Below are 24,795 nucleotides of genomic sequence, written 5' to 3' on the forward strand. Positions count from 1 at the left end.
TCTTGAAGGAGTTCCCACATATGCTGAGCACTTGTTGGCTGCTTTTCCTTCACTCTGCCGTCCGACTCATCCCAAACTATCTCAATTGGGTTGAGGTCGGGGGATTGTGGAGGCCAGGTCATCTGATGCAGCACTCCATCACTCTCCTTCTTGGTCAAATAGCCCTTACACAGCCTGGAGGTGTGTTGGGTCATTGTGCTGTTGAAAAACAAATGATATTCCCACTATACCCAAACCAGATGGGATGGCGTATCACTGCAGAATGCTGTGGTAGCCATGCTGGTTAAGTGTGCCTTGAATTCTAAATAAATCACAGACAGTGTCGCCAGCAAAGCACCCCCACACCATAACACCTCCTCCTCCATGCTTTACGGTGGGAAATACACATGCAGAGATCATCCGTTCACCCACACCGTGTCTCACAAAGCCACGGCAGTTGGAACCAAAAATCTCCAATTTGGACTCCAGACCAAAGGACACATTTCCAACGGTCTAATGTCCATTGCTCGTGTTTCTTGGCCCAAGCAAGTCTCTTCTTCTTAATGGTGTCCTTTAGCAGTAGTTTCTTTGCAGCAATTTGACCATGAAGGCCTGATTCATACAGTCTCCTCTGAACAGTTGATGTTGAGATGTGTCTGTTACTTGAACTCTGTGAAATATTTATTTGGGCTGAAATTTCTGAGGCTGGTAACTCTAATGAACTTATCCTCTGCAGCAGAGGTAACTCTGGGTCTTCCATTCCTGTGGCGGTCCTCATGAAAGCCAGTTTCATCATAGCGCTTGATGGTTTTTGCGACTACACTTGAAGAAACTTTTAAAGTTCTTGAAATGTTCCATATTGACTGACCTTCATGTCTTAAAGTAATGATGGACTGTTGTTTCCCTTTGCTTATTTGAGCTGTTCTTGCCATAATATGGACTTGGTCTTTTACCAAATAGGGCTATCTTCTGTATACCCCCCTACCTTGTCACAACACAACTGATTGGCTCAAACGCACTAAGAAGGAAAGAAATTCAACAAATTAACTTTTAAGAAGGCACACCTGTTAATTGAAATGCATTCCAGGTGACTATCCTATGAAGCTGGTTGAGAGAATGCCAAGAGTGTGCAAATCTATCATCAAGGCAAAGGGTGGCTATTTGAAGAATCTCAAATATAAAATATATTTTGATTTGTTTAACACTTTTTTGGTTACTACATGATTCCATATGTGTTATGTCATAGTTTTGATGTCTTCATTATTGTTCTACAATGTAATTATTTTTTTAAATAATGAAAAAGCCTTGAATGAGTAGGTATGTCACATTTTATTACTGGTAGTGTATGTCACCATTATTTGAGACTGTAGTCTTCTCTAGAGCCCTGTAGCATGCCTTTATGCAGGTTTACGTTTATTGGGATGACTCTTCTCCTGGAGGCCGAGCTGAGAGGTTTCTGTTAAATGGGCAAGCCGCAAAGTCAAAATTGGCTATATAGTAAAACAAATGCTATAAAACAAAAATGAGCTTTTTGGCCTTAGTTTAAGGTTAGGTTTAGGCATAAAGTTAGCAGTGTGGTTAAGGTTAGGGTTAGGCATACAGTTAGCAGTGTGGTTAAGATTAGGGTTAAGGTTAGGTTTAAAATCAGATTTTATGACTGTGGCTATGCCCGCTAGTGACCACCAGCGTTGGGATTAGTTACTTGGAAACTAAAGTTACATTTAACTAAAGTTACACATTACTTTAGAATATTACTTTGTGTGCAAAGTAAAGCGTTGTTACTTTGTGTTACCTTCATGAAAAAGCTCTAAATCTCACCGTTTGTTTGACTGTCAGAGGGAGCAAGAGGAGACACTCTACCAATGATACACTACTTACTAACTCAGGTTTGATCACTAGGTTCTCCTTTCATCGGTGGTGCTGCTTTCCTGTGCTAGTCTACAAGTGCTACGTTATATATGGGATGCTTAAGTAGCCATATAGAGTATACTGTAAGCCAAACATCTGTACAGATTTCCTATCTTTTCATTCAAAATTTCATCCATCCACTAACACTCTGAATCCACAGGAACAGGACGGCAGGGTGGGAAAACATCTCTCCCAACAACAGTAAAATCTACTGAGATGATTGTCAGAATAGTTAGGTTCCGGTTGAAATCTGTAAAACGTTGGTTTGATATAGTACAGTGGGGGAAAAAAGTATTTAGTCAGCCACCAATTGTGCAAGTTCTCCCACTTAAAATGATGAGAGAGGCCTGTAATTTTCATCATAGGTACACGTCAACTATGACAGACAAAATGAGGAAAAAAAATCCAGAAAATCACATTGTAGGATTTTTAATGAATTTATTTGCAAATTATGGTGGAAAATAAGTATTAGGTCAATAACAAAAGTTTCTCAATACTTTGTTATATACCCTTTGTTGGCAATGACACAGGTCAAACGTTTTCTGTAAGTCTTCACAAGGTTTTCACACACTGTTGCTGGTATTTTGGCCCATTCCTCCATGCAGATCTCCTCTAGAGCAGTGATGTTTTGGGGCTGTCGCTGGGCAACACAGACTTTCAATTCCCTCCAAAGATTTTCTATGGGGTTGAGATCTGGAGACTGGCTAGGCCACTCCAGGACCTTGAAATGCTTCTTACGAAGCCACTCCTTCGTTGCCCGGGCGGTGTGTTTGGGATCATTGTCATGCTGAAAGACCCAGCCATGTTTCATCTTCAATGCCCTTGCTGATGGAAGGAGGTTTTCACTCAAAATCTCACGATACATGGCTCCATTCATTCTTTCCTTTACATGGATCAGTCGTCCTGGTCCCTTTGCAGAAAAACAGCCCCAAAGCATGATGTTTCCACCCCCATGCTTCACAGTAGGTATGGTGTTCTTTGGATGCAACTCAGCATTCTTTGTCCTCCAAACACGACGAGTTGCGTTTTTACCAAAAAGTTATATTTTGGTGTCATCTGACCATATGACATTCTCCCAATCCTCTTCTGGATCATCCAAATGCACTCTAGCAAACTTCAGACGGGCCTGGACATGTACTGGCTTAAGCAGGGGGACACATCTGGCACTGCAGGATTTGAGTCCCTGGCGGCGTAGTGTGATGGTAGGCTTTGTTACTTTGGTCCCAGCTCTCTGCAGGACATTCACTAGGTCCCCCCGTGTGGTTCTGGGATTTTTGCTCACCGTTCTTGTGATCATTTTGACCCCACAGGGTGAGATCTTGCGTGGAGCCCCAGATCGAGGGAGATTATCAGTGGTCTTGTATGTCTTCCATTTCCTAATAATTGCTCCCACAGTTGATTTCTTCAAACCAAGCTGCTTACCTATTGCAGATTCAGTCTTCCCAGCCTGGTGCAGGTCTACAATTTTGTTTCTGGTGTCCTTTGACAGCTCTTTGGTCTTGGCCATAGTGGAGTTTGGAGTGTGACTGTTTGAGGTTGTGGACAGGTGTCTTTTATACTGATAACAAGTTCAAACAGGTGCCATTAATACAGGTAACGAGTGGAGGACAGAGGAGCCTCTTAAAGAAGAAGTTAGTCTGTGAGAGCCAGAAATCTTGCTTGTTTGTAGGTGACCAAATAAATTTTTTCCACCATAATTTGTAAATAAATTCATAAAAATCCTACAATGTGATTTTCTGGATTTTTTTTTCTCAATTTGTCTGTCATAGTTGACGTGTACCTATGATGAAAATTACAGGCCTATCTCATCTTTTTAAGTGGGAGAACTTGCACAATTGGTGGCTGACTAAATACTTTTTTCCCCCACTGTAACACCCTTCGGAGTACTGCAAACAGTATGGAGTCTTTCTTCTCCTTCTTTGTCTTCTTGTTCTTTATTATTTCAGATGCCTTTCTCCTTGGTAACTAACAACAGCTCACAGCTTTTTGTTGTTCCATTACTCTGCATTTTCACCCTCCAGTTGAATGGTACTTAAGGTTGCAAAGTCATTCTCTAATGGTTAATTTGGTTCCAAAAGTAAATAAAGTATAAATGTCCCAAAGTCAATGAAGAAATTAGTGGAGGGCTGCAAAGTGTTCTCTGACCGTCACAGTTAATGTCTGCATACATCTGAGGAGCAGTAGCACTTTATTTGTACAGTACAGTCATACTGTCTGTTAAACATATTGTGCAAGTCTATTTTTACACCTCTCTTTCAGTTCCTCAAAAAAAGAGATATTCTTTCAAAAAAGGCAATTAACATGAAGGATATGTTTGAACATGATAGATTTCAGAAGATCACTAAATTATCTGTAAGAGTTACAGAGGGTCAAAGATCATACTCCTAAGAGGTAAGCAAGTCTTGGGGGTATGATCTTTGACCCTCTGTAACTTTCTCACTCATCATTATTCACAATTCATTCAGGATTATTTGTAATCTTGGCAGCATCCACATTAATGTAGAAGTGTTTAGAAACATATTATATTCTTATTTACAATAAAAGTGACTCCAAAATTATTTACCATTCATTTCTATTGGGCGCTGCTTTCCTGTGCTAGTTTACAAGTGCTACATTATATATGGGCTGCTTAAGTAGCCATATACAGTATACTGTAAGCCAAACATCTGTACAGATTTCCTATCTTTTCATTCAAAATGTATCTCGAGCCGCCAGCTCTGGTTAAAGACGGCACTTACACGGACCCATAGAGATGTATAGAGGGCACACTTGCCACTAGACAGGAAAGGCCTCTATGGGCTTTTCTATCACAGAAGCGATCAATAGCAAAGATTGTGTGGCGGAAAACGCACCCACCCAGGCTCCGCCGACATTAACAGCTTTCCAGTCGTATCACCCTGGCTTTCACCTTGATAATGACTGGGACCCCCTGGTCCATCTGCGACCTTCACCCTGGACGACCGCTAGGAAGACCTGGGGAGGGCTTAACCTGTGGCTAGAGAGATGCTTCTGTGACCAACTGGGTATGAACCCGGGTCTCTTACTTGTGTTTGCCCACAGAGCTCAAGGAGCTAACATAATTATTTTTCTTTTACATTTTTAGTCATTTAGCAGACGCTCTTATCCAGAGCGACTTACAGTTAGTGAGTGATTACATTTTTTTTTTTTTCATACTGGCCCCCTGTGGGAATCGAACCCACAACCCTGGCGTTGCAAACGCCACGCTCTACCAACTGAGCTACATCCCTGACGGCCATTCCCTCCCCTACCCTGGACGACGCTGGGCCAAATGGGTCTCCCGGTCGCGGCCGGCTACGACAGAGCCTGGAATCTAACCAGGATCTCTAGTGGCACAGCTAGCACAGCGATGCAGTGCCTTATACCACTGCGCCAAGGCCCAATGCAGTCAAAAGCGAGATTTTCACGTGTTTTATATAGATTTACACACGAGGTTGGAATAATACTGTGAATTTGTGAAAATTATGATAATTCCCTTTTAGTGCAAGAGCTGTTTGAAAAGATGGCCTGAAATTTCAGCCTGTTTTGGTGGGATGGAATTTTGCCTGCCTGGCGACATCACCAGGCGGTAATTTAGTTAATAGACCAATAAGAGAGAGAGTTCCAAACCTCTCTGCCAATAAAATATAGTTTTCAGTTTTTCCCTCCACACTCAGACCACTCCCAGACAATCCTAGCCAAAGTCTTGCTTGAGAAATTGCTGTTTTTGTTTATTTTTAACCATTTTAATTGAAAACAAATCACAGTAAGGTACTTAAATGTAAACAATAAATTATTTAATATTGAGATTAAACAGCAGCATTGGACCTTTAAACAGACACAAAAAAAAGTTTCCAAAGTTTCGGCTGGATGCCTTTATCAAGAGCATAAACAATAATACAATAAAACTAGGTTCCCTCCAATTCACAAATATTGTGCAGAAATTACTTAATTGGCCAGATAGGGGGACACCTCCCCACACCCATGAGTTAATAAATTGTTAAATTACATATGTAATAAACCATATACAGGCAACACTCAAGCAAAAAAACACATTTGTTAAACAACTAGCAACTAAATGTATGTACAAACCTCTGTCTATGTTGAAATTAAAATAACTAGTTCATGGTAATTAGTCAGTCATGTATCGTCATTCAAAGCAGCATACAGCAGATGGTCACACTGCTTTTACCCTGATATACAACAAAAATAGTACAAAACCATTGATGGAGCCTTTTTCAGTTCCTCTAAGCAACAAAGATATGTGTTAGTGATAAGGTGTTGAAAAAAGAAAATTGGATCTGATAAAAATTGGAGAAGTAAAAAAAAAAAGAAGTAAATTAAATAGGCTTATTTCTAAGTAATTTCAGATGAAGCAGAAAAAGTACACTCCAGACAGAGCAATAAAAAGGACTTAATCAGAATTGTCTAAACAAACCTCAAATACCGGTAGACATTTTGTACCGAGGACTTTTAACTGCAAATAAAATACCTCAACATATCTGCCAACACTATTTGTCTCAGCATTAACAGAAGGTCCTACATAAACCTCTGATCTCAAGCTTCAGTAGGAGGGATCAGTTTAGCCCACAGTCTGTCCCAGAATGCCTGGTGCTGATGGGGGTCCTGGGGCCAGTCCAAATAGGTCCTGGTCTTGACCAGGCGAGCCAGCCTGTGGTGGGCAGACAGCCGGCGAGGGGGGATCTTCTCCAGGAAGACCAGGAGGAGGATGTCCCTTTGCTCCACCTGCAGCCTGGAGGTGGCCAGCTTCATCTCCAAGGAACACCAGTTACTGTGCAGGTAGTGGCGGCTGACCAGGCAGAGGGTTTGCCGGCTCCGGTAGAGGCTGTCTGTGATGTTCTCCACAATGTCCTTCCCCAGCTGGAAGTCCCTGCTGTGCAGACAGAGGTGCAGGAAAGGGGGACCCCTCTGCTCCAGGTTGGGTAGTAGCTCCTCCACCACCCAGCGCTCGTCCTTTCCGCTGTAGGAGACAAACGCATCATAGTGGTAGCGCCCCCTGGTGTTTGATCGCATCGCCTCCGACAGCCAGCCAAGGGTGATGTGGTAGAGGGGGAGGAGGTAAGGACCGGCCAGGTTATGGACCAACACCACCAGCATGAAGAACAGGACTCCCAGGCCAGTCGCAGCAAAGAGCACAAAGCCCACCTCTGTTGTGCAGTTGGCTTCTGTGTACTTGACAAAGTTAGGTGTGTCTAGTCCATTGTCCGACAAGCATATCAAGTCCTCTAAAGTATATATATGTTCATGATTAAGCATGATCACTTCAACCGACCTGTACCCCTTTGCCCATGCAATGAGCCAAGCACTGTCACAACTGCAAAAAATCTGTAACATATCAAGTATCAAATACTTTAGGCTAAAGAGAGGTTCGGTAAAGCTGTAGATTACATGATAAATGTTCTCGATACGCAAATATAATGTTTTCAAGGATTTAAAGTCTTTAGTTAAACTCCCCTCTAAAGAGTCAATCCTGCAGTTTGAAAGTTTCAGAACCTCCAGTTTGGTCAGGTTATGGAAAATGGTGTCGGCAGAATGCTGTATTAAAAGGTCCACCTGTATTAGAGTCAGTTTCCTCAGGTGAATCAGCTGATTCATTGATGTTAAATCAACACTTTTAGCTGAAAGCTTTGACCTGTACACAAATGTCTCCACAGACCTGAAGTACTTTCCCATGAATTCAGATCCACAAAGGAATTCTTCAGCGTCAACATTAAGATGGGTTACAGACTTAAAGAAAGGTCTGTCACAGTCTTCAAATGACACTGTCTGGCCATTGAGTTGGAGACTCAGGTTCTGTTTAGATGTGATGTTACTGCCAATAATCAACTGCATTGGCCTCATACCTGAACTAATGTGCAAATGAGTCAGGTGACTCAGAATGTCACTGAATACAAGTGTGAGATTCAGCTTTATCACAGCTTCACTTGGTGGATAGTTCAAGTACCCCAGAAACACTTGTCTTAGACATGTAAGGTGTGCGAAAGACATTTCTTCAATATTGTAGATCTGTGGATTTTCCCTGAGGTCTAACAATGTCAAACTATGTAAACCAATAAACGTGTTTGCATATAACTGGGTTATATTATTTTGTGTAATGTCTAAGGACTCCAGATTTGCCAATCCGAGGAAAGCAAAGTCTTCAATGTTTGAAATTAAACTACATGATAAATCTAGAGACTGCAGGTTCTCAAGACAGCTGAACTGTTTTGCAAAAAGCGTTTGTATTTTCCTCGACCTGAAAGAGAGTAGTGTTAACCATGTGATTGGTTGATTTCGGAAGGAGCAGAGGTCAAGACTGTTTTGTGTCTGGCCATATACATATAATATTTTAAGGTTTTTGAGACTGGAAAGAAAATTCCATTTCAAATGGGGAGTAGAATGGAAGAGTCCATGTCCATGAAACTCCATATATTCCAGCCCAATGCACAATTCAACACTGGACATGGAGAGGCTGCTTGTATTGGCATTGGAAAAACGTATTCCCTTGATTGAAAGCAAAAACACTACATTACAGACACTTTCAAAATCAATGTAATTGCGACCAGATAAAACCAAGAACTGGATTTGCTTAATGCCAGACAGGGGAAGACGCAGTAGGACATCCTGGTTTAGGCCCCCAGTAAAACTTGTCAGGTTCTGGAAACAAGCCAGTGCACCTTCCTCTATATGGTTTATTTGACCAAAATCTAATCCGGCGCTTGTTAGATTGTTGAAAACAGGTGTCATGCTTTCGTTGGCGTTTAAGATGGAGCAGTTTGATTGGTTTAACGATTGTATATTTGGTGCCTCTACAAATAGCTTTGTAAGTGACTTTATATTCATTATTCTGCATAGTATTTCTGACAAATCCTCTACACAGGGTTCATGAACCAAGACACTTTGTAATTGAGGTATGCCATGGAAAACATCAGGTGCCATTACTGATGGCCTATAACGCAATATGGTCAACTGACTTAGCTTGACTAGATCTCTGAATGCGTTAGGCCCAATATGACAATCACAGCACCCAGTGACTATTCCATTAAAGTATATATGTCGCAGATTTGGAAGGACCTGGCTATTACCAGTTGGAAGGATTTGAGGAAAACAGCCTCCAATGTACAGGTTCTCCAAATACTGAAAACGAGAGAAAAAACCCAGAGACATGGAACTATTTTCACCATGTTTCATAGATATGCAGAGGGTATTGATATTAGAGGGAAGTCCAAGCAGATCCTCCTCGATGGCTGTGACATCTCGACAGGCAGCAGTATACTGTTCTGCTAAAGGACAGTAGTTCCAGGTGGGCAAGTATTCACCACTGTTATAAATGTGGCATTTAGGATACATCCATCCACTAACACTCTGAATCCACAGGAACAGGACGGCAGGGTGGGAAAACATCTCTCCCAACGACAGTAAAATCTACTGAGATGATTGTCAGAATAGTTAGGTTCCGGTTGAAATCTGTAGAACGTTGGTTTGATATAGTAACACCCTTCGGAGTGCTGCAAACAGTATGGAGTCTTTCTTCTTCTTTGTCTTCTTGTTCTTTATTATTTCAGATGCCTTTCTCCTTGGTAACTAACAACAGCTCACAGCTTTTTGTTGATCCATTACTCTGCCTTTTCACCCTCCAGTTGAATGGTACTTAAGGTTGCAAAGTCATTCTCTAATGGTTAGTTTGGTTCCAAAAGTAAGTAAAGTATAAATGTCCCAAAGTCAATGAAGAAATGAGTGGAGGGCTGCAAAGTGTTCTCTGACCGTCACAGTTAATGTCTGCATACATCTGAGGAGCAGTAGCACTTTATTTGTACAGTACAGTCATACTGTCTGTTAAACATCTTGTGCAAGTCTATTTTTACACCTCTCTTTCAGTTCCTCAAAAAAAGAGACATTCTTTCAAAAAAGACAATTAACATGAAGGATATGTTTGAACATGATAGATTTCAGAAGATCACTAAATTATCTGTAAGAGTTACAGAGGGTCAAAGATCATACTCCTAAGAGGTAAGCAAGTCTTGGGGGTATGATCTTTGACCCTCTGTAACTTTCTCACTCATCATTATTCACAATTCATTCAGGATTATTTGTAATCTTGGCAGCATCCACATTAATGTAGAAGTGTTTAGAAACATATTATATTCTTATTTACAATAAAAGTGACTCTAAAATGACACAATACATTATTTACCATTCATTTCTATTGGGCACAAAATAATCTGAAACACAACCAAAACGAACTGCAAATGCATCCAACAAGTTTGTAGAGTCACAAGCTTGATGTAGTATTGCGTGCTAGAAATATGGGACCAAATACTAAACTGTTGACTACTTTATTTCCAAGAAACTTTAGGGGTTGTCAATAATTTTGACCCCTACCTTTTTGAGAAAAAAACATTTTACTTGTTAAACAAAATCTCTTTCTCTGAGCAATTGTATTAGTATATAATAATATAATTTCCCAATTTTGTGAGCATACAATATAGCTCAGTATTTAAATTATTTATTTTATACAGTCATTATTGCTAATCCTAATCCCTTTAACTCTCTTCTTGAAAAACATTTGGAAAAAATGATCACCTTAAATTCCTATAACTCAAATAAGAACTTTTTTTTATTTTGGAAATTACAGAGCTCTACCAGATGGTTGAGAAGTCAAAAGAGGGTTATTACTAGCAATGTCATATTAGAATAGTAATTTGCATAGCATTTTTTATAATCTCAACAATAATACAGAAATGACTTTAGGTCTGCTTCGATGGCTTTTATAGGTAGGTAAGCGTTGTTAAATGAGGCCTGATGTTATGGTAATTTCGTATGTCCAAACATGAATATTAAATTACATTGAAATTAATGCATGTTCAGGTGGTTTATAGTGTTCATGTCCCTCAAAAAAAATTTTCTCTTACATTTAAAATGATGAAGGTTCTTCCACCATGTTTTCCACATATACAGACTACATTTTCAGATAAATGACAAAGAGCAGTTTTCAATTACTATCATAGGCATTCTTTTATAGTCGACCTTAAGTCTGAATATAATGTGTTGTCAACAATTCAATCATATCTTTCACCAAGTACAGTGGGGGAAAAAAGTATTTAGTCAGCCACCAATTGTGCATGTTCTCCCACTTAAAAAGATGAGAGAGGCCTGTAATTTTCATCATAGGTACACGTCAACTATGACAGACAAATTGAGAAAAAAAATCCAGAAAATCACATTGTAGGATTTTTTAAGATTTATTTACAAATTATGGTGGAAAATATGTATTTGGTCACCTACAAACAAGCAAGATTTCTGCCTCTCACAGACTGTAACTTCTTCTTTAAGAGGCTCCTCTGTCCTCCACTCGTTACCTGTATTAATGGCACCTGTTTGAACTTGTTATCAGTATAAAAGACACCTGTCCACAACCTCAAACAGTCACACTCCAAACTCCACTATGGCCAAGACCAAAGAGCTGTCAAAGGACACCAGAAACAAAATTGTAGACCTGCACCAGGCTGGGAAGACTGAATCTCAATAGGTAAGCAGCTTGGTTTGAAGAAATCAACTGTGGGAGCAATTATTAGGAAATGGAAGACATACAAGACCACTGATAATCTCCCTCGATCTGGGGCTCCACGCAAGATCTCACCCTGTGGGGTCAAAATGATCACAAGAACGGTGAGCAAAAATCCCAGAACCACACGGGGGGACCTAGTGAATGACCTGCAGAGAGCTGGGACCAAAGTAACAAAGCCTACCATCAGTAACACACTACGCCGCCAGGGACTCAAATCCTGCAGTGCGAGACGTGTCCCCCTGCTTAAGCCAGTACATGTCCAGGCCCGTCTGAAGTTTGCTAGAGTGCATTTGGATGATCCAGAAGAGGATTGGGAGAATGTCATATGGTCAGATGAAACCAAAATAGAACTTTTTGGTAAAAACTCAACTCGTCGTGTTTGGAGGACAAAAGAATGCTGAGTTGCATCCAAAGAACACCATACCTACTGTGAAGCATGGGGGTGGAAACATCATGCTTTGGGGCTGTTTTTCTGCAAAGGGACCAGGACGACTGATCCGTGTAAAGGAAAGAATGAATGGGGCCATGTATCGTAAGATTTTGAGTGAAAACCTCCTTCCATCAGCAAGGGCATTGAAGATGAAACGTGGCTGGGTCTTTCAGCATGACAATGATCCCAAACACACCGCCCGGGCAACGAAGGAGTGGCTTCGTAAGAAGCATTTTAACGTCCTGGAGTGGCCTAGCCAGTCTCCAGATCTCAACCCCATAGAAAATCTTTGGAGGGAGTTGAAAGTCCGTGTTGCCCAGCGACAGCCCCAAAACATCACTGCTCTAGAGGAGATCTGCATGGAGGAATGGGCCAAAATACCAGCAACAGTGTGTGAAAACCTTGTGAAGACTTACAGAAAACGTTTGACCTGTGTCATTGCCAACAAAGGGTATATAACAAAGTATTGAGAAACTTTTGTTATTGACCAAATACTTAGTTTCCACCATAATTTGCAAATAAATTCATTAAAAATCCTACAATGTGATTTTCTGGATTTTTTTCTCTCTCATTTTGTCTGTCATAGTTGACGTGTACCTGTGATGAAAATTACAGGCCTCTCTCATCTTTTTAAGTGGGAGAACTTGCACAATTGGTGGCTGACTAAATACTTTTTTCCCCCACTGTATTTAGAATTTAAAAAATATTTCATCCACCATACTTTTACTTACTTTTTACAAATTATGTTAATTTTTGCAGGAGGGCTGGTGGAGTTGACCAATCAATAGGGATGTGCATCTTTCCCTTTCAAGGCAATTTGATACCTATTCAGATCCCTTCCCTTTTTCCACATTGTTACGTTACAGCCTTATTCTAAAAAGGATTAAATAAATAAAAATGTATCATCAATCTACACCCACTAAGCAGGTAGCTTAATGGGTAAGAGCGTTGTGCCAGTAACCGAAAGGTCGCTGGTTCTAATTCCCGAGCCGACTAGGTGAAAAATCTGTCGATGTGCCCTTAAGCAAGGCACTTAACCCTAATTGCTCCTGTAAGTCACTCTGGATAAGAGCGTCTGCTAAATGACTAAAATGTAACATGTAAATGTAAAATGGACACACAATACTCCATAATGACAAAGTGAAAACAGGTTTTTAGAAATGTTTGCAAATTTATTTTAAAAAACAACAGAAATACCTTATTTACATAAGTATTCAGACCCTTTGCTATGAGACTCGAAATTGAGCTAAGGTGCATACTGTTTCCATTGATCATCCTTGAGATGTGTCTACAACTTGATTGGAGTCCACCTGTTGTAAAACCAATTGATTGGACATGATTTGGAAAGGCAGCCCCAAAACATCACTGCTCTAGAGGAGATCTGCATGGAGGAATGTGCCAAAATATATCAGCAACAGTGTGTGAAAACCTTGTGAAGACTTACAGAAAACGTTTGACCTGTGTCATTGCCAACAAAGGGTATATAACAAAGTATTGAGAAACTTTTGTTATTGACCAAATACTTATTTTCCACCATAATTTGCAAATAAATTCATTAAAAATCCTACAATGTGATTTTCTGGATTTATTTTTCTCATTTTGTCTGTCATAGTTGACGTGTACCTATGATGAAAATTACAGGCCTCTCTCATCTTTTTAAGTGGGAGAACTTGCACAATTGGTGGCTGACTAAATACTTTTTTCCCCCACTGTATATAGCACAATTTGAGATTTCATTACCATCTCAAAATCGAATGCTTTTGACCATTTGGAAGTTTTACAGGGTGATTTTCTCTTCTCCTCTCTCTACGGCCATGAAGTGCATTTTGGTCAAATGCTATTTCTAGGGGGTTTAGGGTTTGCGCCTCGCAAAAGTGATTGCTGTCCTCGTTATGATCAACTTCACCCTGTATATCTAAAATGACCATATACACTGATTGTTTAAAACTATTGCCGATAGTGAACCTGAACAATCAAAATAAAATCTATTGTAAGCCCCGTTCAGCAGGTATAGCCAGATGAGTTGTGTTTCCGGTTTACTTTTACACCATTTTCAACAGCGAATAAATAACAATAAACTAGCAAATTACATAGGTTGTCACTGAACTAATAAAGCCTAATATCAAGCAAGCCATTTTAGCATTTGCTTGCTGAAGGTGGCGCACAGATGTGCAAGATCAGGAACAGGCCGTCTACCTCGCGTTGGTCAGCGCGCAAAGTTGGGCACAGTGCGCAGTTTGACTAGGCTACTGATTTTGCCTGGGGGTTGTTCGGCTTGCAAAATTACTTGTAGATCAATGACTGTCAACACAGTTACATATAGTTCGACACTGTTGTCACAAAATATTTGGTATTTTCGGTAGGTAGAAATAATGTAATATGAGCATAACAAAATGTGAACCGGCGATTCTTAACATTTTTGTAGATTTTTGGACCGGCATGCTAAATTTGGGTCGGTATGCAAAACATGCTCTACCTGCCGGTTGAGAATATGAATTACCTACATTTACATTTTAGTCATTTAGCAGACGCGCTTATCCAAAGTGACTTACAGGACCAATTAGGGTTAAGTGCTCTGCTCAAGGGCACATCGACAGATTTTTCACCTAGTCGGCTCAGGGAATCGAACCATCGACCTTTCGGTTACTGGCCCAATGCTCTTAACCGCTAGACTACCTGCCACCGCTAAATACCTGTGTGTTTATCTAATTAAAGCATTATGCTAATAAGTCCCAACTTTAACTTTACCTTTCCTTTATATACCTAGGAGACACAATGAATGGCTGGGTCATTACCATATCACAGACAGACTCAGGTCTTTATCAGGAGAGGAGGAGCATGGATAGGTCATGACCTCATTACAGTAAGATGTGATTGGCTACTAGTGTTAATATGAGTCACTGATTCGCCGAAGGTACAGTACTGTCTAGCTAATAAGTCACTGTACATGTCAGTGGAGGGACTCTGTGCTTATTAACAAGACTAAGTATCAGACAAAGACACCAACGGCCTTTATGAAGTCTCAAAATCGTATCCAGAACCTAGCCTGTATACGATAAATAAAAGCATATCCTCTTGAGGATGAGACATAGTCTGACAGTATATAGGCCTACTACAACTGCATGGTAAGAGTTAATTTGTCATTACAACAGTAAGCTAAAAGAGACAGGGGACATTAAGAGAACAGGGGGCTCAATTGAACCAATCCTTTGTTTGTGCTGTTTAGCATCAGTTCCTCTGAGTCCTTCCTCTTTTCAGAGGATTAATTGCCATAAACAAATGCAGTTTAATGGGGAGGGAAAAGGGAAAGTAGGGCGCTGGCTCTAATCTGTATTCTCGCTGGCTCTGAGACTAGGCTATAGTAGAGGCTGCAGGCTGAATGTCTGGCCTCCTAATATTGGCCTAGTACAGTAAATTCACAGCCAGAGTAGGGACAGAGAGAGTTCAGTGGTAAAGAGGGCAGAACCTCAAACACAGCCAATAGCCAATGTCATACAAGCACAGGGGCATAACGTTTACATCCATAGCTTATGTTCTACAAACACAGGCACATACGGTCATCAGTAGAGCCTAGTGAGCTATAGCCAGTACCTTTACTGGACAGCCATCTTCAAATACATCATAATAAAGTCCTGTACTAGGTGCAATGCATATGGATTTTATTGATCTATATTCCACACAGTATAACCGTTTTAATATCTCACCCTGAGCTCACAGTTCAAATAGAAGCTTCGGACCGAGCGTTTGCATCGTGCTGCTATGGCTATGCACACACTTTCTCCGTCAAAGGGAATTGGATACGAGAGAACACCCTGATTGTTGGAATAACACAGAGAGGGAATCAGTATTTACACCCTGATAAAGAAAGCATCCCAAATGGCACCCTATTCCCTATGCAGAGCACTACTTTTGACCAGAGCCCTTTTGGCCCTTGTCAAAAGGAGTGCACTACATAGGGAATAGGGTGCCATTTGAGACGCACCGAAAACATGTCAGCAGGAAGTTTCCCTCCTATTCCCTCGGCTGTTATAGAGGACTGATGATGATGCAGTAGGAGCACTGAGCAGTGCTCTACTTGTAACAGGGACACAGGTCCATAACTTATTCATCTAAAGGAATGGGAGGAGGAGAGGAGGAGTGAAGAGACAGGGAGCAAACATTCCCTCGCTCCTGTTCTCAAACAAGCCCAGCAAAATGAGTGTATGATCCCTGACAGCGACATACATCGGTGACATGAAAAGCTTTTAGCTCTCGCGGGTAACCCCAGGCCAAGGATGCTAGAGCACTGAGCAGAGACAGTGAAAGAGGCGAGAGAGAGAGACAGTGAAAGAGGCGAGAGAGAGAGACAGTGAAAGAGGCGAGAGAGAGAGGCAGTGAAAGAGGCGAGAGAGAGAGGGAGAGAGGAAGGAAGGAAGGAAGGAAGGAAGGAAGGAAGGAAGGAAGGAAGGAAGGAAGGAAGGAAGGAAGGAAGGAAGGAAGGAAGGAAGGAAGGAAGGAAGGAAGGAAGGAAGGAAGGAAGGAAGGAAGGAAGGAAGGAAGGAAGGAAGGAAGGAAGGAAGGAAGGAAGGAAGGAAGGAGAGAGGGGTATGGTCAAGATAAAGAGGTCTGGGAGATATGGATGTTTTTTATTTCTATGTCTCTGGCCGTCCGGTGCTGTTAGAGAGACAACCTAAACTCTAGATGGCTGGCTGACTCACTGACAGAGTGCACTGCATACACACCGAGGTGGTTTGCTTTGACAATGAGTTTGCACTATCTGAGAGAATAGTAACAGATTTCAGAGAGACATGGGTACGTACAGACCAATAAAGGTAGACAGACAGACAGAAACACAACCAACCCCAACACACACACACACACACCACCCCAAAACACGCGCGCACGCAGACAGACAGACAGACAGACACACACACACACCCCTTTACCTCCTGGTATCGTCATCCTCTTGTGTCCTCTGGGTCCTAACCCAGTTCTCCAGCTGCTTAATGGAGTTGGTTCTGGTCAGACCCCTCTCTGGCTCCTGGGCCTGCTGGATCTGGTTCTGAGGCGGGTCCTGGGCCTTTCCTGATCCTCTCCCCAGGGTAACTACCACCTCCCCTGGGCTGTGGTCTCCAGCCCGCTCCCCAGAGCCGTTGATCTGTGGTGGGGCCATGTGCTGGGAGGCCTGGCCTTGGCGGGAGGCTGTAACTGCTGCTGCGATGGCTGCTGCCTGTGCTGGTTGGAGCTTGATGCTGTTGATCTTAGTCAGAGGCCTCTCAGCACTGCCATCCCTCTGGAATCCATACTTGTTCCCTTCACAGAGGGTTCCATACTTATCCACTTCCCTAAGGGTACCATACTTATCGAGTGTCCCATACTTATCTCCATCTCTCAGGGTACCACACTTACTCCCTTCCCGTAGGGTTTTATACTTCTGTCGTTCATCAAGGGTCCCATAACGATCTGACCGATCTTTCTCAGTCATAGACGTCTGTCTCTCTACCCCTTTCTGGAGGTTGTATTTCTGTCCATCTTTCTGGAGGGTGTATCTCTCTCCTTCTTTTTGCAGTGCATATCTCTCTCCATCTTTCTGTACCAAGTACTTCTCCCCGTCTTTCTGAGGTGCGTATTTCTCCATCTGAACATCTTTCTGCAAAGCATATCGTTCGCCTCCATCTTTCTGCAAGGAATACCGCTCCCCGTCTTTTTGCAGGGCGTACCTCTCTCCGTCTTTCTGCAACAGGTATCTCTCTCCGTCTCTCTGTAGCGTGTAGCTCACCCCGTCTTTCTGAAGGGAGTATCTCTCTCCGTCTTTCTGCAGGGTGTAGCGTTCCCTCTCTCTCTGGAGGGTGTTGTGTTTCTCGGGGTCTTTGTGTTTCCTGTCCCCGTCCATGCGGTCCATGCTGCGGGTGAGGGAGGGATGGCGCGGCTCACGGTTCCTCTCGTTGTTCTGGATCTCCGGTCGAGTCAGCACCCGGTTGTGGTTCAGGATATTGTTCACCTCCTGGGGACCGCCGCGGTCCACCTTCAACTTCTCCAGTCTGGGAGAGAGTGAGAGAGAGAGAGAGAGAGGAGGGAGAGAGAGAAGAAGGATGGAGAGAGAGAGAGAAGTGAGGGAGAGAGAGTGATGGATGAGAGAAAAGGAGGGAGAGAGCGAGAGAGGGATTGGAAACGGTAAGAGAAAGGAAAAAAAGACAGAAGAATTATCAAAAGATAAAGATAAAGAACAATGTCACCAATAAGCCATTACCAGGCAGGTTCACAGCAAAACATATCTTCACATTCTAACAATGGACTCCTGCTGTGTGGGTGTCAGGCTTTGGGCTCTACTGCTACCTCTCCTCTCCTCCAACCTGCCTGACTGTCTGCCTGCCTCGGGGGACCAGAGAGGAGAAGAGAACAAGAAGTGAGAGGTTTTTAAAACATCACTGTCCGCCCACAGCACTCTGAGGGCACAGTGAGACATGGCTACTTTGACTGCCATCCACTGACAGCACTCTGAGGGCACAGTGAGACATGGCTACTTTGACTGAGCAGCCATCCACTGCTGTTACAGAAAGGCCATTAACAGGTCTGTTAATCCAGGGGGAAATAGCTCAATTCTAGGCTAGCCACAGTCCTTTACCGCCTACTGCACTCAGGGACAAATCACAGTGACAGCCACTTCGGACGACTGCTAATCTAATGCTCAAGTACTTCTATGTATTTCTACCTGGGGTTTTCCTAGTATTTCTCAGTGAGGTAAAGGTACAGTAATGGCAGTATGTCCAATTTCTATTGCCAGACTTTGGCTCTGGAGTTCACAGACACAGTAGTTCTGTGTAATTAAAGCATGCAGTGGCCTGAGTGTGTGTTTGTGCCACACGGCATCCTTTTAAGATGAGAGCAGTGCTGAAGTAACTTGTGCAGACATACAGACATACCTCCACACACGGCCTGCATCACACCACGATGAAGCTAGGACTGCTGGTGTGCTGTGCTTACAGGACTGTGAAGAGTCTGTTTTACTGTCTATCTGAGTCTCTCCAGAGTATAAATCACTGAATGCCGCTGAATGTCGCTAAGCCTTCACAAACAGCTTGCGGCTAAAACACTGCAATTACCAACAGCACTAAAGGTATTTTGTTGTATCGAGTGTGAAGTGCAGAAGCAAGAAGAACTAAGGCTTTGATTTTGTTGCCTCTGATGTGCCACATCAACAGAAGAAAGAAAGTAATAATAATAAGTGTAATGATGTCATTGCATAGTGTTGTGTGGACCAGGGGAGAGTTAGTAGATAAGTGGTTTGGTGCCACAGAGTCTGCATTCCTTATGTCAAAGGAGATTACTGAGGTTGATCTTAGAAATTATTGATGGACAGGATATATGACTTGGGGGTAAAGATTAATAACATCAAAGAAAGGGAGTGCCCATGGAGGTTTACCAGATGTAACAGAGTGTATATAAGCTGAGGGATCTCTTTGTTCTGGAGTTGGAAGATGGCAGAGGCAGGGCTATGTCCTTCGTCTGTTATAACTAACCATGGTACCATATTAAATACTAATATGAACTCCAGCAAAAGTGTCTAAGTACATCCTTACATTCTTAATCACTTGATACCCTAGAAACTCATCATAACAGTACATTTGACTGGAGGCAGTAAGGATGGATACCATTGCTGTGCTGTATAACCCTAAAGCTATAGCTTCTTGTTCCCAGCTATGCATCTTCAACACAACATCTGGTAATTGTCTTTTAAATTGATGCGATTTCTCGCCTTCTGCAAGAAATACTGCAGTCACTCACGGCTGTCAGTTTGCTTACAAAAGAAATGCAATCACTGTTGGTAGATTACATGGTTCAGTTGGTAGCTTAAATGCCATAGGTCAAGCAATCAAATCTGGTTACTATAGAAGGGATTTGGGTTTGTGGGCGGTTCTCTCTGGGTCTGCCCACCTCCTGATTGGCTCTATGTGGACCAGGGCTGCATCCGTCATCACTTTCATCCAGGACTCCATGTCTTTGGCCGTGTCTGTGCAGAAGTAGTAGGTCCTCATGTTGGAGTGGGTCGCCTAGCAGGGGGGGGGGGGGGAAGAGAGAGAGAGAGAGAGAGAGAGAGAGAGAGAGAGAGAGAGAGAGAGAGAGAGAGAGAGAGAGAGAGAGAGAGAGAGAGAGAGAGAGAGAGAGAGAGAGAGAGAGAGAGAGAGAGAGAGAGAGAGAGAGAGAGAGAGAGAGAGAGAGAGAGAGAGTTTGTAAGACAGAGGAGTGTGAGGGAGGTAAGTGTGTGACCTTGGCAAGACTGCAGGGAGTGTTTACATCACCTTCTTTGGAAGAGGTGTGTGTGTGTGCACACGCGCCTGTGTGTCTGAGCGTGAATGTGTAGCTAACTTTAGGCTGTGTAGCTAACTTTAATTACCTATGCTAGGGCTTGGGACCATAAATATGAGCGACAGGGAGACACTCCAAGCTGAGTACTACTCTTGTTTCCTGCTGCAGAGGCAGAGAACTGGCACTAAGGCTGTGTCCCAATTGGCACCCTATTCCCTGTATAGTGCACTACTTTCGACCAGGGCCGGTGTACTATATAGGGAATAGGGTGCCATTTGGGACGCACCCTGACACACAGCAGAGGAGAGGACAGATAGTAGGGGATGTGTGGGAGTAGCGAACGGACGGGTTTGTTACTGTGTTATAGATGGTGTCAATGTGTAGGAGTGAATCAGTGCTTACAGTGATGACTTGTGTGAAAGGGTATGTGAGGCTAACATGCTCAGAAGGTGGATATAGCATTGTGTCTGTCTTTCAGTATCTTCTCTTCTTCTTTTCTCTCTGTCCATCTTGCTCCTATTGCCTACCGAGACTAGAAAATAATTTGACTTTATCACGGATCTACGCATAAAGAGCTCTCCATATTCAAAAGCATTTTCAGACATTCTCTGAAAGGAAAGACCAAAAGCGAAGAGAAGTGTGTGTGTTTACACTAGAAAGCAGCATAGCGCGGTGAAACATCGGAAGCCATTCCAATTCAATGGAAGGAAAGAGAGAGAAGCGGAGTGGGCGGGGAGACCAATCGAAGTACATCATAGCTTCCTATCCCTACTGAATTGTCTGACAATGGCTGTTGATACATAGCACTACAATAACTGACTACAAAAGCAATAACTCTGCTGTGGTAGATAGTGGAAAGACGTGCTTCCGCATAGCCTACCACTGTCACAGTGGGGTTATAGGTGCCGGTTTGGAGAAAAGTTAGGTTCAGACACTTTCTATACAGATATCCACACATTATACAATCCGACGGACAAGGAGTTAAGGATTATAGATTTGCCTTCAGTAACAGGATTTTCGGAAACAAGTGCCCCCCTAAACATTTTTCCCCAAGTTATTTTTCGGGCTCCGCATTGCAACCACCTAGGACGTCCACGTGCGGCGTCCTTTATAGGACTGTGTGTGTACAGTACTGACCTTGAAGGCGTATTTCCTGCTGATGTGGTCGTCGACAGACAGCATGGAGATGTGGAAGCTGGGCAGCAGGATACTACCCAGGATGCCCTCCTCCTTCTCATCTACAGGACAGAGAAGAAGAATAGTCAGATATGGTTTATAATGTTGATACAGGCTTTGGAATAGTACATTATGGTCCATCTGGTGGGGGAAAGTCGGGAGAGATCAGAGGAGGGGAACTATCAGCATTATAACAGGACAGTGGACACAGGATGTATTGGACACAAAATGTGTCAGAACTTCGTAGGCACCTTGATCTTTGGTCTGGGTGTGCTAACCGTCTCAGATAGGATCATTTAAGCTGGAGTTTATCAAAGCATGGCAGGGAGGGTAGAGCATGGCGGGACGTTCACTTTCTTTCTTCACTAAGAACCACCAAATCCCAGGCTTAGAGCATGTTACACAGTAGGAAGAACAAAACCGTTTCTCCTCGGGCCGCTTTGCCAATCATCTATCATTTCGCAGTCAAATTGAATCCTAACAGTGCAACCTGGTAAACAAACACACTAACTTGGGTGTGATAGCATTCAACAGCGATACTACTGCATCAAAGACAGACGCGTAAACAACGATGGAATCAATCCCTCTACTGCTCAGTGTGATGAGGTGGTGTTGAAGGAGTCAGGCGCAGGAGGGTAAATCACAGAATAACAGGCTTTCATCTGCAAAATACAGGTTTACGCAGAACTGCGTCAAAAACACTCCAGGAAACAAAACCGGTGCACTGGAAAACACAAGGCACACAGGAAAATACTCCCGTCGAACAAAATACACGAGCTCCACCGAGCTTCACTAACCTTCACAATAAACAATCACCCACAAGGACAAGGGGGCAGAGGGAACACTTATACACAGACTAATTAGGGGATTCGAACCAGGTGTGTGTGATAACGAGACAAGACAATTGTGATGATGATTGGGGCGGCAGTGGTTAGTACTCCGGTGACGACGAACGCCGAAGCCTGCCCCGAACAAGGAGGGGGGGCAGCCTCGGCCGAAGTCGTGACACTCAGAGCATTACGTACAGCTGGGTTGTTTAATGCCTACAGTGTGTTGTAACACACCATCTGTAGAGTGCAGCATGACTGCAGCAAAACCAACAGAGCCCAAACCCATCTTCAGGGTTTACTTTAAACAGGCAAGTACAGCAGAATTCCCTACAGCACTCCATCCCTGCGTCTGCCTATCGCTCTCTACTGCTGCTGCATTATTAACTGAGGGGAGAGGGAGAGACAGAGAAGATGAAATGAGAACGCAGCACCTCCTTCTTCTGAAAGCAGCGCTTCCTTCTTCTTCTGAAAGCAGCTCCTCTACCCACATGTACATACTGTATTACCTCAATGACCTACCTCGTACCCCTGCACATTGACTCTATATAGCCTCATTATTGTTACTATTTCCTTTTTATTTAGCAAATATTTGTCTTACTTATTAACTGCACTGTTGGGAATGGGCTCGTAAGTAAGCATTGCACTATCAAGTCTACTACACCTGCTGTATTCGGCGCATGTGAACAACAAGATTTTATTTGAATGGGGTTTTCACTAGATTCTACAAAGAAGAAGCAAGGTGACCTTAACCTTTAACTGATGTGTTGATATGATTTGATTTGATCATTATGTGGCGACAGAGCTCCCGACCAGATCAGAACCATCAGTCAATCGGACAGGGTCATTCACATTCCCCCAACACCCTCTTTCATTCCTGCCTTCAGATAGACAAAATTCCTAGTCAAAACCTTACCTCTGAAAACTCATTGACAGACAGAACTTAACTTAAAATGAAGTGAGTGAAGATGATAAGAGAGTGAGAGAGAGATAGATGTTGTTATCAAAAAGCATAGCACTTCAACACTCTTAAGAACTCTTCTCTCGTCTCTTGGTTTGCAATAAACAGGAAACTTAAACAGGAAACTTCCCCTCTGGGCATGTCATGAAAGAGCTAGCTGATTGCACTCCGGGACCGTTTAATTGAACAATTTATGGAAATGAAACTCTCTGAAACCTGGGAGAATTGGGGTATGTCTACGTCTGCAGCAAATACATTTGCACTTTACTGCTAGCTATGATGCACCTGGTAGATGTCCTATACTCAAACTTTGACCGTGTGTTGTGTTTTGAGTGTGTGTGTATGTGTCTCACCTCTGTAGTAAAACAGGCACATGTCAGACAGCACAAACCACCTCTTCTTCCATAGCTTCATCCCTGTGCTGTCCTACAGGGAAACAGAAGATAGGAGACATCAGTCAGATCAAAATATTTGGTAGTAGCTCTTCCTTGCCCTCTGATAAGCTAGGTGAGACTTTTGACAATTGCCATATTGCTTACATCTATTCAAGTATTTGCTATCAGATCTAGTGCATAGAGCAGTGTTACTCAATCCTGGTCCTGGATACCTATAGGCTGCCCTTGCTTTTCATCTAGACCTACCTTGATTGGTTGAATTAGGTGCGTAAGTAGAGCTAGGCTAGAACAAAATCCTGCACACCCTGCTGTCCCTCCGGATCTGAGTGGCCAACCCCAAGACTGTCACGGAGTTCAGGAAGCTACGTACACACTCCCTCTGATCCCAGACGGTTTAATTAACCACAGCTATCTCCTCCCACTGAAGCAAATTGGCCCTCTTTATCTCTTAATAACTCCCAGACAAGTTTCCCCTTTCTGTTTGTATAGCTGTGTGTGTGTGTGTGTGTGTGTGTGTGTGTGTGTGTGTGCATGCTTTAGTCAGCTTTACTCTCTAGATAATGTGCTCCATACTTTTCTCTGTAACAATAATGGCTTCTCTTCCAACGTCACCTTTCTTTTTATTCATAACATAAATAATTGTTTTGTTGTTTTTATTTTCTTCATATTCAGCTTCTTTTGATGCATGATTAGGAGTACAAAGGCATAAAAGAAAAGCCTTGCCATCTTAAATAAAATATTTATCCTTTAAGAGAAGGCTTTGGTTGTCAGGTTTGAGAAGGAGAAAAGGCAAGTATTTCGAGAGAGAATCAATGCAGCTTTTAAAGGGGAATTCAGCATTGTAGAGAGGGAAGGATATAGGAGAAAGGTTATTGACAACAGTTCAACTCTAGTTGGAAACTGAGTGATGCTAATGTTGATTGTTCTTAATGAGTGAGTGAATGAGTGTGTGGGTGGGTGGGTGCTAGGGGATCTTAAGACACATTGACAAATTGACCCACAGCCAGAGCTTGGGGAGTGAGAGGAAATGCTAAAGTTGCACTGTACGAGTCAAAAAATAATGAGCAAAATAGCTCAGCCACCACAAGGTTGGTCGAGCTAGTCTGTAAAGTGACCTGATTAATCGAGAGATAGAGATAGAGAGAGAAAGAAAGGAGAGAAATGTACATCCAATCAAGGATGATTGTCACTTTGCTTGAGGGACCAGGCCACCTTATCAGAAATAACTAAAACAAAGGACTCAGGCTATTTAAATGAGAATGACAAAA

The 24,795-nt window shown here is 42.7% G+C and overlaps 2 protein-coding genes across 2 annotated transcripts in view; both read right to left on the reverse strand.

Moving 5' to 3' along the window:
* The window catches only part of LOC311139815 (pleckstrin homology domain-containing family A member 5-like), a gene marked incomplete at its 5' end in the record, with an annotated part of 147,939 nt that overhangs the window by 21,184 nt on the left and 101,960 nt on the right, over nucleotides 1-24,795 (reverse strand). Inside the window, 4 exons of the mRNA XM_084174777.1 lie at nucleotides 16,808-17,902; nucleotides 19,797-19,912; nucleotides 21,306-21,406; nucleotides 23,486-23,558. Coding sequence (XP_084030903.1) covers nucleotides 16,808-17,902; nucleotides 19,797-19,912; nucleotides 21,306-21,406; nucleotides 23,486-23,558 — 1,385 coding nt within the window. The remainder of the gene's footprint in view (nucleotides 1-16,807; nucleotides 17,903-19,796; nucleotides 19,913-21,305; nucleotides 21,407-23,485; nucleotides 23,559-24,795) is intronic.
* On the reverse strand, nucleotides 6,442-9,288 carry LOC311139816 (toll-like receptor 12; the record flags this gene model as incomplete). The annotated part of the gene is made up of 1 exon (XM_084174778.1): nucleotides 6,442-9,288. The coding sequence occupies one exon, from the start codon at nucleotides 9,286-9,288 to the stop codon at nucleotides 6,442-6,444; it is 2,847 nt and encodes a 948-aa protein (XP_084030904.1).

Source organism: Coregonus lavaretus, assembly GCF_964263955.1.
Source record: "Coregonus lavaretus genome assembly, chromosome: 13".
NCBI classification, from domain to species: Eukaryota; Metazoa; Chordata; class Actinopteri; order Salmoniformes; family Salmonidae; genus Coregonus; species Coregonus lavaretus.